General features: G+C 36.7%; 1 protein-coding gene across 3 annotated transcripts; it reads left to right on the top strand.

The window, feature by feature from the left end:
- The first annotated feature begins 823 nt into the window (after window positions 1–823).
- Window positions 824–19,874, top strand: LOC112512124 (protein CHROMATIN REMODELING 4-like). 3 transcript variants are annotated; one of them, XM_025117964.1, is made up of 12 exons: window positions 824–1,618; window positions 2,701–2,992; window positions 3,145–3,246; window positions 3,348–3,998; window positions 7,555–7,656; window positions 8,622–11,306; window positions 14,092–14,246; window positions 15,626–15,740; window positions 15,982–16,058; window positions 17,068–17,242; window positions 17,488–17,775; window positions 18,031–19,874. In XM_025117964.1, the coding sequence occupies exons 2-12, from the start codon at window positions 2,756–2,758 to the stop codon at window positions 19,690–19,692; spliced, it is 6,249 nt and encodes a 2,082-aa protein (XP_024973732.1). In that variant the 5' UTR covers window positions 824–1,618; window positions 2,701–2,755; the 3' UTR covers window positions 19,693–19,874. The 3 variants fall into 3 exon arrangements, with proteins under 3 accessions (XP_024973732.1, XP_024973731.1, XP_024973733.1); XM_025117963.1 differs by having other exon boundaries at window positions 2,696–2,992; XM_025117965.1 differs by lacking the exons at window positions 824–1,618; window positions 2,701–2,992; window positions 3,145–3,246; window positions 3,348–3,998 and adding an exon at window positions 6,513–6,796.
- The last annotated feature ends 1,476 nt before the right edge of the window (window positions 19,875–21,350 follow it).

The following is a 21,350-nucleotide window of genomic DNA, read 5'->3' as shown; positions in this document are numbered from 1 at the left end:
TAACAGAATACTTAATTATTATATTTATTGAGAAATATATTATTGAACCTAAATTAAGTTACTTTGTTACGTTAAATTAAATTATAATAAAAATTTTGAATTAAAAAAATACACAAACAAAAACTTTTAAATAGTTAATTTGTACTACTAATATTGATATACTTTTCGTCTCCTTGATAGCTGAAAGTTCTCCAAAAGTATGAAAAGAATAAATCTTTGCACGCCTCCGTTACCTCTTAGGAGGCCTACACTACATAGAAATTGTCTACCTGAGACTGTCCCTTGGCCCGTACGTCCTTACACAAGGTTAGAATTCTAGCTCTTCCAGAGTGGCACGGTTATTCATCCACCGATCCAAAAAATGTTTTTTTTTTCCAAATTTTATATGATATTTCAAATTTATATTTTATTCAAAAATAGAAACATTATCGCTTTTTCAAAACAACATAAAATCGTATTATATCAATATGGATAAAAAATAAAGTGAAACATTGAAATAAAAATATGTCTCGATGAATTGCACAAGTACCTTTCTAGTCTGCTAAAATAGAGAAAACAACCAAATACTTTTTAAGTTTAAAGAATTCTTTAAAATTTAAAGAAAAATGTCCATTATTATTTTATATAAAAAATAAAAAATATTAAAATAAAAAATTATTTTAATAATATCAATTAATATTTTATATTCTAAACCTACATTTAAAATATCTATTTTAATTAAATTATAGGAAATGTTTAACACATGTATACAATAATACAAAGCACTTGGAAAGATTCAAACCAATTTGTATCAGGGTTCTTGTAAACTCGAGCTCGAATTGAGTTTGAATTCAAAGTTCTGGACAAAGGCTTGGTGTATTTGGATTTATGATGTAGATTTTGATCGAGATTTATGTTTAGGAGCATTGAGATTATATGAGCAAAAACCCTAGACGAAACTAGGAATTTAGCCAAGTAAAGCCGAAAGCAAGTTGAATAAGTATGCTTTACCAGGGTGGAAGCACCAGAAATAGCAATTTCATCTCTATGCTCGAAACAAAAGATTCAGAAAAAGTAAAAGGCAATGCCAACATAGAGGGAGAAGAATTGAAATACACAGAAAGCAGTTTGATGATGATGAAAACGACCACTATGAGAAGAAGAATTGAGATCAGTTTCTCTCTCTAGATATGGAAGAAGCAGAAGACGATCAGGAACGTGAAAAAGGGGAGTGGGTGTGTGGGCTCGTGTGAAGAGAGAGAGAGATAGAGAGGGGAGGGTGGATGGATCGTCTAGGCGGTCCCACGTGGCAGAGAGGGATTGGTTAAAGGAGGAGTCTTTTTTCTCTTTCTCCGGAGTCCCTCTCTTGACAACAACACACAAAAACCCATGTCAGAGTGTTGGGTGTTGTGTTAATTCCAAACTTCATTTCCCATTTCTGTATTTATGAGATGAGATATAAAGACCACCGGCGATTCCGTATCATACGCTCTTTTTCTTCCTATTTATTCTGCTTTTCCCCCTTTTTCCCTCATGCCCTAGCATCCATATACGCACACATCTCTCTTTCAATCCGTCGATCGCTCTTGTTTTCCTATTAATTCAGATACCCCCTTTGCCTTTGATGATCTACTCTTTTGTGAGTTCTTTTTTAGTTATTTGGTTGGTGGGTTTTCTGATTATGTTCAGTTCCAGCTGTTTCTTGCTTGATTAAACTCAATTTTGCTGTTTTTACTCCCTGAATGTAATCTTATTGGCTTTTTCTTCATTGGGCTTTTACTGATTTGGGGTTTTGGGTTTAGTATTGAATGTATGTGCTTGATAAAGTAACATGGCTTACTTGAATCGCCCACAGTTAATTGTTTAACTTTATAAACTGGGAAATGTTAGAATCGTTTGTTGATGACATATTTTATTGTTCCCAAATTTGGTTATCGTTGGTCATGAAATCTGGTTTGAAAATGTATACATTTTCACATCTTTTCTCCCATATTTCCATTTACTGAGCAATGTGCTTCATTCTCTTGGGTCATACATTGTTTGCAATTTTTTTTGTAAGCATTTATGAACAAAGGCATTGGTTGAAATGTCTATTTGCTGCTATGGAAGATTATTCCAAAGCCATATATTAGGTGTTATTATGTTCTGATGTTCATTGATATCATAAAGAACTGCATATTTCTTCCAATGTTTGGATCTGGTAACTGTATTCAGCTCTGTATGTCGTCTATGTTTGGCACCAATTAAGTTCATTATAGTTTAAATATTTTGGTACATGTGTTACATTTGTCATGCCTTCCGTACATGAAATATGAAACCGAGTGCTTTAATAATGAGGTTTTACAATCTTCCCTTATCGAGGTATGACATTTGTATTCGGATATTCTTTTCTCCTAGCTTGTGGAGTTTATGGATTTTATTTTATTACCATCTTTGCAAATAGTGGCTCTTTTAAGTTGATCCATTTTGTTTCCTTTTTTCTGATGATGTTTTATTTAGCTTAGTGAGTTCATGGACCTTATCTTGGACAATAGTTGGTGTTGTGGCGATAAGTTACACATAGCTATACTATCTTTCTTTTTAAAACAACCCCATCTGGTTCAGGCTGATTATTGCATTAAATGAACTCAGCTTTATTGAAATAGTCTCTATTACCTCCTCTTCTAAATATGCTATAGTTTTTTTGTTAAATATATGCTCATGTATTTATTTGTAGCATAGCAAATTGGAGGTTTAGCAGTGACTTGCAAATGTCTTGTGCCACCCACAACATGAAATGAAAGACCCAGATTCCAAGATGAAGAATAACGAGTTATCAACTAGTGACATTATCAATGGAAACTGGGTTTTGAAGCGCAAGCGGAAAAAGATTCCTTCTGGGCCGGTCAAGTCCAATGGCAACAAAACCGATTCTGTACATTCAGAATCTCATACGAGCACTTCACCAAAAGGGAAGTTAAAGAAGGAAAGCTCTTCAGATCATTCTCTTTCCAAGGAAAAAGGAAATGATGGGGTCAGTTCTTCATATATATGTGTGTGTGTGTGTGTGTGCGTGCGTGCGTGCGCATGCGGTATGCATGTATGTGTGTGTCGAGAATCAATTGACATATTTACTAACTTATCAGTTGACATAATTTGCTGTCTTTCTTTTTCTTTTCCCACCAGTACTATTATGAATGCGTCATTTGTGATCTTGGTGGTGACTTACTCTGTTGTGATAGTTGTCCTGGGACGTATCATATTGGGTGTCTGGATCCGCCTCTTAAGGTATTTTTGTTGTTTGTTCATGCATTTCTTACGATGTTCTTTTCATCAAATGATGTCCGTTGTTCGGTGGAAATTAATTGCTTTCATGTTCGTGGTCTAAGGGAATTCCAAATGGGAAGTGGAAATGTCCTAGCTGCTGTCTTAAAAATAATTCAGTCGAGGGTATAGACAATGTGGATCCTACCTCAAAGCGAGCAAAAACGAAGGTCACAAGTAGAAAACTGGAAAATAGAATCAAATCTGCAAAAAGCGGCAAGGTATCTAGTATTGGGAAGAAAAGATTGAAGAAAGGGAAATCTGCCTTATCAAGCCCAAATGTTGATAAGCTAAATAATCCATCCACTGATGGCTCACCAGAAGGGAGTTCATTTTTGAATGTCAAAAATGAGAAACAGACCGATGCTGAAGAAAAGAAGCCGGACTCTCCTTCCAACTCAGTGGTGTCTCTGTCCAAGGTTATGGAGTTGGAGATAAATGAAGAAAAACCTGGTAGGGATCGACCTCACCCTCAAAAGAAGGAAGTTGTTCTTGCCATAGAAAGTGTCTCTAAGAAATCCAGGAAAAGGAAGCGTAATGTTCCATCTAATGATGTTCAAAAGAAGCCCAAGACTGAAAAGGGGAAATGTGTGATGGCATCACGTGGAACAAGCAGTTCTCAACTAAAGCGCAAGTCAGTTAAGCATGCGAAAGAAAAATCTTTATCAAAAAATGACATGGGGGATGAAATTCGTAATATCACATTGAAAGATGAGGTATTAATTCCTTAAGCCACTTGCTTTTTCCTGATGGCATTTGCTGGATCTTTTTAAGAGTTTTTGTCATGATCAGCAATTCCATATGGGGAACTTCACCATTATTTTATCAACCGCTATTTAGTTTGTTTTATCTCTTCCTTTCACGCTTGATTTAGAGAAAGTCAACGGCAACAAGAGAAGAAAAAAAATTAAAACAAGAAGATAAAGAGATAAAAAGAAACGCATAGAAAAGAAACATCTGATATGAGTGCCATACATTAAAGGATCAATGAGCAGTATTGGATGTATGCAGATCTTGCCTGTACCCCCAAGAGTAGAGAAGCTGTTTCCGTGAAGGCCTCAGGTTTGCAAAACACAAGCAAAAAGCAAAGAGACATGAGGGAAAAAATGGGATAGTAACATAGTACGTAGAGGTGTATGCAAACATAAAAGATACAACAAAAGACATGAAAAGATACAACAATGCATAAAAAATTGCATCACCGGGCATACTCATATGTCTGTAATTGTAATAGTCACGTGTCGCTTGATATACATGAAAACGCCCAACTGTGAACTCAGTCTCGACTTCTCGTACAAAATGATCTTTCACATAAATAGGTGAAAAAACCCTCCTCATTTGTGCCCATCACACATGTACTTTTATAAAGTAATACCATCTTCAATGTTTGGGCTTTTTAATTGTAGAATTTTGGGCTTTTTAATCGTAGATTTTTGGGCCTTGCTCTTAGCAGCATGAAGATTTTATGAACCGGGGCACGGGGCATACAAAAGCAAAGTTAGACTCTACATTGGATGTCGATGATTACTTTGGTTTAATTGTTTATTGGTTATTCTATTCCCTAAAGTATATCATCTTCAGATTTCTCACCTTGAATAGGGTATAGTGATTAAAACATGGTGTATATTAGTTATCTTCTATTGCAATTTTATTTGTTTTATGTCAAAAGGCGCTTTTATTTGAGTTTGCACCACGAGCTGTAACTACTGTAACTGTAATTGCCTTTGTGGTGTATTGCTTTTTTAACTACTCTCACGGTTTTAGGTATCTAGATAATGGATGGATGATGGACTGATTTCTTTTCACGATTTCTAAATTTAATCTACTAATTATCTTCTATTGCAATCTGTTTATGTCAAAAGGCGCTTTTATTTGAGTTTGCACTTCGAGCTGTAATTACTGTAACTGTAATTGCCTTTGTGGTGTATTGCCTTTTTAACTACTCTCACAGTTTTAGGTATCTTGATAATGGATGGATGATGGACTGATTTCTTTTCACAATTTCAAAATTTAATCTATTAGATAAAGACAATTGCACTGCACCCAAAAACCTTTACCATGTTTTACTTTGTTATCCTCAAAAATGTGTTTTTCTCAGTTTCTGTGGAAGCACAAGAAAATGCAACTAGATGCAATGCTAAATAGACAAAATGATTTGGAACCTCTGCCCTGATATGACGATGGAAAATTTAGTGTGGCTTCTTCCAGAATTATACTGCTAAGATGTTAGAGACATAGTTGCTTATAACAGTGGACATACTATATTCTGAATTCTGCTTAGAGTATAGTTACTACACATCTCAAGGAGTCTTGAAAATATACTAGTTGGGTTGGGGCTATAAAAAGCCTTCAAATTTATTATGATAAAAACTCCCATCACATAAAATTTCTGAATGATTCTAAGTTTGAATTCTGAATGATTCTAAGTTTGAAATCCTCTAAATTTCAAATGTTAACAATGTCCTGAAGACCAATTGACATTTTGCAAACTAGCTGTCGACACTGCTTAGGTGGTATAGGTGAAGCATGATTAGCCAATTACATTGTGGAATAATTTGGAAGTTGAAGTTCGAAACTATTTTATGGCTATTGGCAGGGGAGGATCGTTTAGTTGGAAAATCAAGATGGTGTTTCATTCTTACGCAGCTATCATGTTGATGCTATACATGTGTCAACATTATGTGCGAAGGGTTGTTATGTATTTCCTCTTGGTCATGATGATGGGCATTCCTTTTTAGTCATGCGTAGGGTTGGCTTTACCTTCTTGTTTTGAGTTTTGTTTGTTCGCCTATTTATTTCCGCACTAGAATCCTTAAGACTGATATCGTTGAGTTTCTCACCATGTAGGCCCAATCCTTCTATTAATAGAGTTTTCCTTTTTCTTAAAAAATATTAAAATCTTGGGAGATAATTTTAGGATTCAGTTCTCATGGTAATAGTGGCAGGAATTTGGACATATGTATAGAAATGGTAGCCAAAAGTTGTTCAAATAATGAGCCATGATATGAGGTTACAAGTAATTGAATCACAAGCTTCACCATAAATGGAAAAATAATCATTAAGCAAATAAATGTTAATTTATAACAAGGTTTATAGGAGTTTGGTTATAATGTTATCTACTAAGAACACTTGATGGTCGGCCTTCTAGAAGCTTAGCCAGAAGGGATTAGTTGCTTCCCGAATGCCCCTTTCCTTGCCGCCAAACTACTAGGAGAGTCGGCAAGCTAGCTTGCTTGCGTCCTAGAAACGGTAGCTTCCACGCCCTTCCTGTGAATCCTCAAATTCCTCCCTCTCTAATACTGCTCTCATCCCTCGGGTGAAGCCGATTGCCCTTCTCTATCTCTCTGAAAGTGGCTGACAGCTACGAAAATATCATTGTCGGCAGCAAAAAGGAGATGTCAGTGATAGAGAAGGGGACGTGAGCAACGGGTTGATGTTGGGACAACAGAAGGGAGTTGTTACAGCAAGGCTGACATGATGGAGAGACTAATCTGTGACGGCGAGAGAATGAAGGGTGCAGTTTATACTTTTTCAGATTTGTTTCGTCATTTTCTTACTTAGCCTTCTTGCACTTCACATCTGTATGGAAAAAGAAGAAAACATTTGATGCAAAAACATCTGAAAGGATCAAACATTCTTGCCGTTTTTAGATCTCAATGGGAAAAATAAATGCCCCCAACTGTAACTCGCTTCCATCTTCATCCTCTGATTATGTTTTGAGAAAAGTGAATTAGATTGCAGTATATTTTCATAACATCTTATATGAAGTAGGTGAACCCTGCCCTGCTCGTCGAACTGTGAGTGCGAAGTTGTATAAAATGTAGAAATCATACATGAATAAAGGAATGTCCATTGCTTTGCTTCATCAGATGAAGGTTAGATGATGAAAGGAGATGACAAAAGAGCCGAATGTTTACAGAATCTTATGTCTAGGATATTGCCTAAATTAATCTGAATGAGATGTTATAATTACATTTCTTTTCTTCTTGTAACATGCAAGTTGAAGAAAAAATTAAAAGCAAAACAGCTTTGGAGCAACTTACTTTAAGTTCTTGTTGTCTCTTAATTTCTGTTCAGAGGTATAGGTATAGTAATGAAAGGCACCAACTAGCTACTGTATGTTGTTCCTCCAGCTTTTGTGGTAATATTCTAACTGTATGTTCGTTTCTTTAATCAGCAACTTTTACATGTTTCTCGTGCGACTGTTATAATAACTATCTACCACCTTTTGCAGTACAATCTCTAATGTAAATCAGCTCTCCTATTACGCAGATGTTTCTTGGAGAAGCTACAAATCCGTCACATGAATTAAGTGAAGCAGGAAAAGTTGAAATGCTGAAATTTGCAGATCTTTCTCAGGACAAAGTTCTACAGGTACTTATAGCTCACAACTGGTAGATATTGGTGTGAGGCCGTTTTGCCACGAAGTATACTCTAGGAGATTCCCTTGGTACTAAGGGGATTTCCTGGCGTATACTCCGTGCAGCATTAGAAAATATTCTCCGCAAGTATTTTAGGGTTGGAAAGAATGTGTTAATTAGGGAAAACCCTATATATAGTATGTTAGATAGTCCCGTGGGCATGTAAAAGATGCATATAGAAATAAGAAAACCTTATGTTTCCTAACCACTAGATTATCATTTCATAAAATACAAATGATTGTTATTTTCTAGCTTTCTGGAATGCTCCAAGGTTTATCAAATATTATCCCCAAGTCCTAACATTTGAATTCCCTGTTTTATATGTTATACTGAATTTGCCTTCTTACTTTCATGAGAGTAAACTTGTACTTCCTGCCAAGTGGAAAGGGTTTTCGTATTGATGGATGCCAACCACTTCAAAATGTAACACTGGTATAGATTCTACATAAATCACATGATACAAAAAGGAAGCAAGTTAAAATTCAATATTACAATTAGTTATTTTGTAATCAAGGAAATTTTGGTAATATTTGTTCTTTGTATGCTTTTTCTTTTTTTTTGGAAGAGTGTCCTGGCCTATGCTCAGAATAAATCTGGCAAATTGCGACCATAAGACATCAGCCCTGATAAACTCAGTGGCCACAATTGTTGTTGACGCCTAGAATTGAGCCCAGGACAGATGGGATATTCCACCACATCCCCCTGGGCCTCAACCACTATGCCACAACCCTTGTGGTTTTGTATTTTCCTTTTGTTAGCAACCCTTTTGTCCGTTTCTTAAGTTTTTTTTACTAGGGTTGTGGGATGGTTGGCATTTTTGCCATTTGTCCTTTCTGTGTTTTATGGTCTTTTCCTCCCCTTTAACCTTTCATAGGAGAATCTTGACCATATTTTAATATGTATGGCTACATATTGCAGGTTGATCGGGTATTAGGTTGTCGAATTCAAGGCATAGAGAGAAATTCTCCACGTTCCCACTCTGCAGCAGAGGCTGATGTCATGTCTTCTCAGAGTCCCATGGTTCAGGACAATCATATTGGACGGTTAGATATTGTAGATGCAGAAATGGTTAATGAGGGTACTGAGAATATCTTGATCCCTTCTGATAGGCAAACACTTGAGGAGAATACTACAAGAGTAGATAAGATAAATGCATATATGACGAACAATTGTAGTGAAGAGAATATCAAGGATTCTGTGGGTCAAACTATGGATGATCCTGGGTCTACGGCAACGGACAAGAAAAATAAAGATGATTCTGCACTTACTTCACATGATTGGGCAAAAAAATCCCAAGAGATTCCAACGGGGGACAATATGAATGGTGTTTCAAACTCTCCTGAAATTGTAGATGATAAGATTAATATAGATACTGAAGCAAACAGTAGTCATGAGACAAGGAAGTCTATCATTGCAGGATCTTTATCCTCTGATGGGAAAACAGTCTCTTATGAGTTTTTAGTTAAGTGGGTTGGAAGATCTCATATACATAATAGTTGGGTTGCTGAATCACAGTTGAAAGTTATGGCAAAGAGGAAACTGGATAACTACAAGGCAAAGTATGGAAGGACGGTGATAAATCTTTGTGAAGAACACTGGAAAGTGCCCCAGCGGGTGATTGCTCTTCGATCATCAAAAGATGGATCAACTGAAGCTTTTGTAAAGTGGAGTCGTCTTCCTTATGATGAATGTACATGGGAAAGGACAGATGAGCCTGTAATTGTTAAATCATCTCATCTTATAGATCTATTTGATCAATTTGAGCTCCAAACCCTGGAAAAAGATGCTGCTAAGGATGAGATGCCAAGGGGAAAGGGCCAACTTCAACATGGTGATGTAGTTACTCTCACTGAGCAGCCTAAAGAGCTAGGGGGCTCTTTGTTCCCACATCAATTGGAAGCGCTAAACTGGTTGCGTAAATGCTGGTATAAGTCGAAAAATGTAATTCTTGCTGATGAGATGGGGCTGGGTAAAACGATATCCGCTTGTGCTTTTCTGTCATCTTTATACTTTGAGTTTAAAGCTAGATTGCCTTGTCTAGTTTTGGTACCTCTTTCCACAATGCCAAACTGGATGGCTGAATTCTCATTATGGGCTCCTAATCTGAATGTTGTGGAGTATCACGGCTGTACACGAGCAAGAGCTCTAATGCGTCAGTATGAATGGCATGCAAATGATCCAATGGGTTCGAACAAGAAAACAGCCAGTTATAAGTTCAATGTTCTTTTAACTACTTATGAAATGGTTCTTGCTGATTCGACCCATCTACGTGGAGTTCCGTGGGAAGTTCTTGTGGTTGATGAGGGCCATCGTCTTAAGAACTCGGGTAGTAAGCTCTTTAGCTTGCTTAATACATTCTCTTTCCAACATCGTGTGTTGTTGACCGGTACTCCTCTCCAGAACAACCTAGGTGAGATGTATAACTTGCTAAATTTCTTGCAGCCAGCTTCATTCCCTTCTCTTTCGTCATTTGAGGATAAGTTTAGCGATCTTACAACTGCCGAAAAAGTGGACGAACTGAAGAAACTTGTTGCTCCTCATATGCTTCGGAGACTTAAAAAAGACGCAATGCAGAATATTCCCCCAAAGACTGAGCGCGTGGTTCCTGTTGAGTTGTCATCTATTCAATCTGAGTATTATCGGGCTATGCTAACAAAGAACTATCAAGTTTTACGCAACATGGGAAAGGGGGTTCCCCAGCAATCAATGTTGAACATTGTAATGCAATTGAGAAAAGTTTGTAACCATCCTTATCTCATACCTGGAACTGAACCTGAATCTGGGACGATGGAATTCCTTCATGATATGCGCATCAAGGCTTCGGCCAAGCTGGCTTTGCTTCATTCTATGCTTAAGATATTGCACCAGGAGGGTCATAGAGTTCTCATATTTTCACAGATGACAAAGCTTCTAGATATTCTAGAGGACTATTTAAACATTGAATTCGGGCCCAAAACGTTTGAGAGAGTTGATGGTTCTGTCTCCATAGCTGATCGCCAAATGGCAATTGCACGCTTCAATCAAGACAAGAGTCGGTTTGTCTTCTTGTTATCAACCCGCTCTTGTGGCCTTGGGATCAATTTGGCAACTGCTGACACTGTCATAATCTATGATTCTGATTTCAACCCACATGCTGATATCCAAGCAATGAATCGTGCACATCGAATTGGGCAGTCAAAAAGGCTTCTTGTATACAGGCTTGTTGTCCGTGCTAGTGTTGAAGAGAGGATCCTTCAGCTTGCAAAGAAGAAACTGATGCTCGACCACCTTTTTGTAAACAAATCTGGATCTCAAAAGGAGGTTGAAGATATCTTAAAATGGGGAACTGAAGAACTTTTCAATGATTCTTCTACCCAAGCTGGAAAAGATGCAGGTGAAAACAATCTCAACAAAGGTGAAGCCTCCATAGATTCTGAACACAAGAGTAAGAGGCGGACCGGGGGTTTAGGGGACGTGTACCAGGATAAGTGCACAGATGGGAGCACCCAAATAATGTGGGATGAAGCTGCTATTCTGAAGTTGCTAGACCGTTCAATTATTGACTCTGTTTCAACTGATAACGCAGAAGGAGATTTGGAAAATGATATGCTTGGCTCTGTGAAGGTATGTCATAAGCACTCTCTTGTGTGTACAAAATTTTGAAAATCTTATCTTTATAATTCCCATCAGTGCTTCTATTCAAAATTTTCTGGGTTAAGGATGATTACATTTTTGCATTTCACTGACTTGTTTGAGTAGAAAAATGCTTGATTTTGTATTTACTTTTGTAAACACATTGGATCCATATCTTCTTCCTAGTACCCTTTAGGTGGCTAGAGTCCATTGCCCCTTTTCTATGTTTTTGTTTAGCAACAGCAGATTAGATGCTTTAGTGAGACTCGACCCTTTTTACACTAATTGGACCTTACTTGAACAGTTATACTAGTTGTCTACCTATGTTGTAGAAAACACATTGTTTTTTTTTTTCTTTTCAAGTATGAATCATAGCTTTTAGTTCTCTCATAAGAGATTAGAGGTTGCGTCTTAGTGTCAACGCAATACGGTTGTTTACCATGTACCCTTTAGTTCCTTAAAATGTTTATAAAATCTTTTGCAAGTATGCCTTGTACATAGTTGGCTTGGTTAAAATAGCTTCACCACAGACATAATAAGACCGCTTTCATAATTTAGTTCTTATTCTTATATTGTTAAATGTTCAATATTGATTTTATTCGAAGTAACATGAATATGATATTGATGGGTTAGAAAATTTTAAGAATTATTAGCTAAAGAATTTGAAGTTGAAAATTGCAAGATGTAAACAAGGTAGTTCCGTCTCTCAACTAAAGTGTCATGGATCCACTTAAAGAAAGTAGTATGTTTGTATGCAAACCTGCGTCAACTTGTGAGGAACCAAAAGGAATATATAAGAAGAAAATCAAAGAGTTCTGAAGAATTACTATGCAAGTTGGGCATGTGGAATCCGTGTGCTCCAACTTGGAGGAGGGTGTAGAATATATTGTGTTTAATCGGTATTATTCCTATGAGGAAACGAGATCATTTTGTTTCTTAATATACTTATATGTACTTTAGAAGATTAGGAAGCTATTTAATTTGTACAAGTAATAGCAACTTGTATTTTGAAGATGTAATTTACCTTTGTGTAGGCTTCTTCTCTTCAAGTCTAAATAGATCATTTAATTTTTCAGTGTATTATTTTGTTATTGTTATCTTGATAGCTGACCTTATGACAAACTATCTTAGCAAATAACTATTTATGCACCATGTGTACAATTGAGTTGACCTCATATTGTGTAATCGAAACACGAAGCTTAAAACTGACACTAATTTACCCTTGCTCGCATTTCGAACTAAGGTCATCCTAATTTTATCATGACAAGTCATGATATATCTACCTCTATACTAGAGAAGTCTATATTGACATTTGTGATCTTATGGTATTTTTGTGTGGGTATGGTTGTTGATATTACCACCTAATAGAATGGCCATATTACTAAGGGAATTGGAATCTTTGGTGTGTTTGATTTGTGGGATTTGGAATGAAATTTAATTTCATTTTTTATAAAAACAAATTATAAAAATAATTAATTTACCTTTTTATTAATTGATTATTACAAAACAAGTGCTTTAAACATATTCTAAAACACTATTACAAGCAGATCTTATGAAGTACCATGGCATACCAACTACTCCTATGGGATTTCTAAATCTCATGTTTGTGGGATTTCAAATCCAAGCATTCCTTCAAACCAAACATACAATTGTAATGGAATTCAATTTCAAATCCTATCAAATCCCGCAAACCAACCTAAGGCCTTCTTTGGTGTGTAGGATTGGATAGGATTTAGAATTCAATTCCATTCCAATCCTATGTTTAGTTTGAAGGATTGCTTGGATTTGATTTGAAATCAATGAGATCCCACAAACATGTGATTTAGAAATCCCATGAGGTTTGTTGGTATTTCGTAGGATTTTGTAGGATTTATGTGTAATAGTATTTAAAAATATGTTGAAACATTTGTTTTGTAATAATCAATTAATAAAAAGGTAATTTTATAATTTGTTTTTATAAATTATTTGTACAAAATGGAATTCAATTCCATTCCAAATCCTATCATCCAAACACACCAAAGATTTAAATCCTTCCAAACCCAAATCCCTCCATTTCCAAATCCTTCCACGAAATCGAAATCCCTAGAAACCATTCCATCAAACCAAATCCCCCCTATGTGTATGAAGGTGGCCTTCTTGGTTGGCAAGGTTTAGGTAGGTTATTGAGTCATTGCTTGTCTTTGCATCCCTGAACATCAAGAACGCAAAGATTTGCCTTTGATGTTACCATTTAAGAGAACACTTTTTTAGCTTCAATTTATGCCGATAGCTAAGATTTGTGGAGGCTACTTTGGTCATCTTTTTGTAAATTGAAACACTTTAGACCTTAAAACTCAAAAGAGAAACAGGTACATGTATACATGTTTCTCCTCATAGCTTTGTGCCTCTTTGGTTAATAATTAGTACTTAACATCCTACTTCATGTGCTCTAAAATATATGTAAGATTTGGCAAGCCGTGCTGTTTGGTGGAAGCGTTTAACTATTTGTCAAATATCAAAATTGTCTCCCGATATTGACAATATAATTATCTTTTGGTGGCCAAAATTAATGCCATTCATATCACTGAAGGGCAAATTAGTAATGCTGAAGCAAAACTTTGCTAAAGAAGAAAAAAGCACCAATTGTTCAACATCCTGGAATTGGACTTGTTGCATTTATTTTGGGACACAGGGAGTGTGCCTCTTTTGTAAATATGCTTGTTCATCGTTTATTTAGTATGGAATTATTTTCAAAATCTCTTATGTATTCATTGTTTCTCATCCTCTTTTGAACTAGTCTCTGGATTGGAATGATGAACCAACAGAAGAAGGAGGAACTGAGTCACCTTCGGCAATCATTGATGGTAGCACTGCTCAGAATTTGGAAAAGAAAGAGGATAATTCCGGAAATGTTACCGAAGAGAATGAATGGGACAGGCTTCTGAGAGTGAGGCAAGTGGTACTTTTTGAACTTCCTCATTACAATCTCGTTGCTATTTCTCTGGTCCATGATCGATGTATTACTACTTTGATGTCTTAACTTCATGCTATAAATGGACTTCTTCAAAACTGAATGACTCTGGAGGCAGATCAATTTTATGCTAATTTTGTAAATATAATGTTTCTAGTGATGGTGCTAGAGCCGAAAATGATTAACGAAGCAACACACCAAACAGCCAAACAGAAAAACTCAAAAGTGGATCTTAAAACAATATGATACACATTAAGCACCATCGGTTGAATATACTAAAGTATTAAACAAAGAACATAGCTTAAGAATAGAAGATTAAAGCTAATTGAATAATTCATTTGCTTGTGGCTGAAACTAGGGGAAAATCACAACGCATATCCTCAAACCGCAAAAAACTGCATTGCATGGTGCAGTTTGTACGGTTGTACCTAACGCACTTCAATCCAATAATTATAAAAACACAACTTCAAAATAAATTCGTCGATGATTTTCCCATATTCCATACAATAAAAAACTCTAATACGTACGAAATGCGTAATTAAAATAGTGTAACACAAACCAAAGAGTTCGGTAATAATCCTAATACATCTGAAAAGTTAACTTCAAATTAAATTCAACCATGATGTTTGACATAAGACAAAAGAAAATAACTCAAATAAGGAATCTGTAATGTGAAACTTAAAAGGAAAAATGAAAAAATTAATTAATGATCAATAATGTATTAACTATTTCATTTGATAAATGATTACGTACATATTTTACATATATATATATATAAAATATGCGGTGCGGTGCGGTTTGAACCGCCATTTGATAATTCAAAACCTCTAACCGCACTGTAAAAGTTCTAAACCGCAATAAGGCTTGGGCCTTTGGGCATCCTCCTCAGAGGACACCGGTTCGAGTCCTGCAAGGCCGCTGGGGATTTTCCAAGCCGTTCTCCGGGGCCCTTGGGATTAGTTGAGGTGCGTGCAAGCTGGCTCCGACACCCATTGTTCACAAAAACCGCCTTTTGATGATTCAAAACCGCAAACCGCACCTTGGAAGTTCTAAACTGCAATAAGGCTTGGGCCTTTACGGATCCTCCTCAAAGGTCACCAGTTCGAGTCTTGCAAGGCCACTTGGGATTTTTCAGATCCCCTGGGATTAGTTGAGGTGGCTCGGACACCCATGGTTAACAAAAAAAAAGGTTCTGAACCGCATGTTGCGGTGCAGTGTGGTGCTGTGTGGGCGATTTTGATGAACACTGCTAGCTGTAACCGTAAAACACCAATAACACAAGTTTGTAATATGAGGAAATATTGCAAATGGGGTTATGACATATATCAAAATATTAAGTAATCCTCTAATGGATATGCAGATGGGAGAAGTACCAAAGTGAGGAGGAAGCAGCTCTTGGTCGAGGGAAAAGGGTAAGAAAAGCTGTTTCATACAGGGAAGCATATGCTCCACAGCCTATCGAAACATTGAATCAGGTAACTTTAGGATTTAAGAAAGTTTCTATTGTATATATGCATGTATACATCAGTCCTTTCGTTCAAGTTTGTTTGATTTATGCGGGCATCTACATAACAATACTGAACAAAAGATTATAATCTGACTTCCTTATGCAGTGTCGATTTGTTCTATGTGTAAGTTGATCACATTATTATCATATTGTGGTTCAGAAATTTCAACTGAAGTGGCCTTATTTGTTCCATTTGGGGATCTCTGCAGAATGGTGCTGATGAGGAGCCCGAACCAGAGCCAGAGCGAGAGTATACACCCGCAGGAAAAGCTCTAAAAATCAAGTTGTGAGTTTTCTTATCTTTTTTTTTTAAATTATTCTTCTTTTTCTTAAACGTTATTTCGTTCTTTTATGTTAATTTTATTCCTCCATTTATCTTACTTTTGTTTAATATTACACCTTGATTTTTATTGAAAATATGTATGAGTTGGTGATCCATGACGGGTGCTGAGGTAGTATTATGAGTAGGAGATATTTAGGTATTATAACCTTAATTAAATTCATAATCTTCTGATGAGTGTGAAACCATTTTTTTAATAGGTCAGGGGGTCATGGATTTAATTGAAATGTCGTTTAAGGTTATATAACTAAATGACCCGAGTAGGAGTAGAGTGCTTCCGAGAAGAAAAAGATACATTGAAGAAGTGCGGAAAGCGCCTTTTGATATTGTTGCATTTCGAACGTAGCAAGATAGTATAATAGCATCTCCAACAAATTCTCTATACTTTCTCTCGAGAATAGAGAACCATAAGTTAAAATCTCTACAAAGAAATCACTCAACTCCAATGGATTCTCTATTTCAAGATTTCAGTATTAATTATATTAATATAACATTTTATTATTTTATCATCCGAATACATTTATTATAATATTTATTGAAAATAATAATAATTCAACTATATTGGTGGGAAAGAATAAAAAAATCATTTTTCTCTCCAGACAATAAGGTTTAGAACATTCTCTAAACTTGAAAGTTTTCGCTATTTTAGAGAACAATATAGAGAATCCGCTGGAGCAAAATAGAGAAGAAAATCTCCATTTTCTCTATTGTAGATAATCCATTGGAGATGCTCTAAGAAGAGGTTTCAGACTAGAGTGGATTGACTATCTAAGAAGATGTATGCATACCTGACCTCTGTCCTGAAGAGTAGAGCGACTATCCATTCACCCCTAAAAGCTACAAAAATAAAGAAAAGAATTCCATGCGCTTCACAATATCAAGTGCTTGTTATTTGGTGGTATTATTAAATAGTAATCAGCTGGCCTTATCATGATGAAGTATGTTGTTTTTACAGTGGTAAGCTTCGAGCTAGACAAAAGGACAGATTGGCCCGGATGAAAGCATTCAGAGAATCCCTTCCCATTGAAGGATCCACCTTTAACGGTCAAAATGAAGACCAAGAAGACAACCCAAGTCAAACATTGGATCCACCAAAGAGCAAGACCGATCCAGATCCGAACCCTGGCAAGGTACCAACTCATAAACCAGGTTGAACCGTAAATCTTTTAGGTATATTCACCAAGTATTCATAATGAATACAATGATAAATATTATGAATAGTGAAAATGCATGATATCATGATGAATATTCAGGGTATATTCATCAAGAATAGTTAATTCTCAAAATATATACAGTTCCTAAATGAACTTTCCCGGTTAATCCTTTTGACCAACGTTGTATATATACTTTCTGACCAAATCTTTGTTCTTTATAGGGGAAAGAGTTGGTGCGAAGTGGCAAGTTGCTTCCTGTTCTTGGGCTATGTGCTCCAAATGCGAAGCTGATGGAGTCGGCTAATAGAAATTCTTCAAGATCTTCTAGTAGACAGGACAAGCATGTGATCGGTCTCGACTTCCCGTTTCATCTAGCTCCTTGCTCTGGACCCTTCAATGAGGAGGCTGCAAAAACTTGTGGAACCGCCTCGGTCAAATCTAAACATCCAGATGCCGATTTTAACGTTCTCCAATATGAACTAAAGACGGGTCTATCTCCATTCGCTCCGGTATGCTCTCTCTCTCTCTCTCTCTCTCATTTTATTTTGCTGGTTGCTACCCCCTCCGTCTCAAAATAAGTATGAGCATTTCTATTTTTATTTGTATTAAAACAAGTATCAACTTTCTGTTATTAATGGTAAATTTGTCGTTTGTTAATTAAAAAGTGTAATAATTACACGTTTCTAAAATTGTTTCATGGACATTTATTTTGGACCGGAAAAAAGTGTAATTGATTGATTCTGATTATCTATATCTCGTTGTAGCACACCTTCATCCCGCCTCCAGGGAAAATTGATGAGGCTTCAGAAAGCTCGGCTCTGATGGCATTGCCCAGATTACCCTTTGACTTGCCTAGACTACCCTCACCCGGGAGAAACCAACACGACTTGTTTCCCAGTTTAACTTTGGGGAGATCGATTGGTGAATCGAGCGTAGCTCTTCATGACTTCCCGACGATCCCAATGTTGTCCAATTTGAGATTCCGAAAAGATAATCAACAAGAGATGGATGTGCCACCTCCCCCCATGTTGGGTTTGGGTCAGATGCCTCCTGTTTTCTCGTCGTTGCCAGAAAACCACCGGAAAGTTCTTGAGAATATAATGATGCGAACGGGTTCAGGATCAAACAATCTACTTAAAAGGAAACTTGTTAAAGATTTTTGGTCTGAAGATGAACTTGATTTCTTGTGGATTGGTGTTCGTAGACATGGGCGGGGTGGTTGGGATGCTATGCTTCGCGATAATCGGCTTAAATTTTCAAGATTTAGGACTGCTGAAGATTTGGCGGCAAGATGGGAGGAAGAACAGCTCAAGATCTTGGATATGCCGACCCAAAAACAGTCGAAAGCTTCAAAATCTGGGAAATCTCCGGGTTTTTTAGGCATTTCTGATGGAATGATGAAACGGGCATTGCATAAAAGCCGGTTTGCTGGTTCTCCACTCGGTATTCAACCCCATCTGACACAAATGAAACTGGGATTGGATGATCTTCCCACCGAGAAGCCGAATCCAGTTGGGTTCGAAAATGAGCATCTCCCTCGAATCCCGACATGGAATCTTGAACGGTTTCCGGTGAACTTTTCTGGTGGATCATTGTCTGCTGGGCCTTCTGATAGATCAAATCAACATCTTCTTCCCAATCCGTTTGTGACCAATAGGTGCGGAACTTTTGGTTTGAATGGCTCGGGCTTATTTGATTCACCGCAAAAAGATGAAGCACAGCATCTGAATCGGAAAATGCCAAATTTTCTTGAGAATGTTGGTAATCCGAAGGGAAAAGATGAGGCTGGCGGTAGTGGTTCATCTGAAAACAAGTTACCTCATTGGCTTCGTAAAGCAGTTGGTGGTGGTGGTGTTCCTGCCAGACCACTGGAGCCTGAATTGCCGCCAACAGTCTCCGCCATAGCTGAGTCAGTTCGTTTGCTATACGGAGATGAAATACCAACCATTCCTCCATTTATTCCTCCCGGTTTGCCACCTTCTCCACCCAAAGACCCTCGCCGCATTTTCAAGAAGAAGAAGCGCCACCACTCTCATGGTCTTAGCCACCAATCRCYRCCAGATRTCCCTGRAACTAGCCACCAATCGCTGCCAGATATCCCTGGAACTAGCCACCAATCGCTGCCAGATATCCCTGGAACTAGCCACCAATCGCTGCCAGATATCCCTGGAACTAGCCACCAATCGCTGCCAGATATCCCTGGAACTAGCCATCAACCAGAGGAACATGTTGCTTCGACTTCAGGTACCGAACCAGACCTCAATGTACCACCACCTGTTGACCAAACTCCGGTGGTGGCGCCATCTTCACCACCAAATCCAAATCAGGAAAGTGAAATGATTTTACAGGAGACAACAGCAACGAAGGAGGAGGTTTCATCTGAAGGGACGGTATCAGATGATCACGTAAGTGAACATGAATCTTGAATTCTCCAATTTTTGTAGGCGCGGTCCGATCAATCGAGTGGTTTCAGAGTAGCAAAATACGAGGTTTATAGGATGTAAAGTTGTGTTTGAAGAAAAAGTTTAAAGAGATTTATGTGCATTTTGAGAATTAGATTGTATTAAGAATATGTATGATTAACATCTTAGAACCCTTTTGCATCACCATCTTACTATACTTATACTATACTATACTATACTATACTAGTTAAATCTCTAATGAATAATAGGAACTATCAAAGCAATGTTGTTGTAGGGGTTTTAACTCAAATCTTTTTGGGGGTAATGTTTCTGTTTGGATTCTGTTAGGGTCTTAATCTTACCTTTTTCGGGTACGGAACGACTTTACGTATATCTCATCTTCTTGGACCTTATTTTCGAATGAGATGTATTTGATAGTTTGGATTTTCTCAAGCGTCTTTACCGACGATTTCCACTCGTTAAGACATATAGTCCACTAAGCATATCTTGAGTTGGTGTGGAAATGGGATCTCCAATAGTTGGAGACCCGAAATGGCTGAGGAGAGCAAAGGTTGCTTTTTTTTAGGGTACTCCCGGGAACAGATCCTTTTGGGGGTAGAGAATAAGATTGTATTTATCCTATTTTCAAATGAGATATATTGGGTTATTTGGTTGGTTTTGTTATTCTGTTTGGATTTCATTAGGAATCTTTACGGAGATAGAGGCTGGCTCTACCTTTTGGGATAGAGAAGGTGTTTGCATATTCTCATTTTCTATGAACCTATTTTCGAATGAGAGATACTAGTTTGTTTGGTTTGGTTTGGTTCGATTTAGTTTAGTCATTCTGTTTGGATATTGTTTGCTACCTTTTAGGGTAGAAAACAGGTTTGCTTATATCACATTTTCTTGGACCCAATTTTTGAATCAAATATATTTAATTTGGTTTTGTTACTTTGTTCGGTATTTAACTTATACGTAATATTTTTTTTTAATATTTCAACATTAATTATATTATTAAAATATTCAATAATATGACGAGAATACTTTTGCTCTCTTTAATTTGATTTCATCGATTGATTGGACATAATTTTTTGAGAATAAGTAAGATGGACGAAATGCACCGCTAAATATTGCTATATCCATCCCTACTGATAATTTTCTACTTACATACATCAAAGTCAAAAATTACTTTTTACACTATAATGTATGATTGGACTTGATTTATACATAAAAAAAAAAAAGTGTATATACCATCACCTATAACAAAATGGAGCGGGGGAGACTAATTACACCCTGACCTAGTACTTTCCTCCTCACACACACACACACACACACATCAAAATCAAAATCCACTTTTTACATTTCTTAATGCATGACTTGACCTGATTCTGACATTAAACGGGGTGCAAATAGCAGTGCCCGGTAAAACTTTTGAAGAATTTCCAAAGTTGGAGAAAAATCACTAGGCTACTTTCGTAAAGTTTTTAGTCACTATCATAGTGTAGGGCTCTTATAAATGATAACATTTTGTGAATTCTTATACAAAAACTTTAGTTCTTGTTTTAATTATTAAGTCATTGTCGTTTTATTAGTTTTTTATTTTTATTTTTTACTTATATATCCACATTAAATTTAACAAAAATTGAGGTTCTAGTAAGTATTATAGTTGAGTTTTACTGGTT

The sequence above is a fragment of the Cynara cardunculus genome (assembly GCF_001531365.2).
Source record: "Cynara cardunculus var. scolymus isolate 2C chromosome LG 5, CcrdV1, whole genome shotgun sequence".
Lineage (NCBI taxonomy): Eukaryota > Viridiplantae > Streptophyta > Magnoliopsida > Asterales > Asteraceae > Cynara > Cynara cardunculus.
This window is presented reverse-complemented; position numbering and strand designations above follow the sequence as displayed.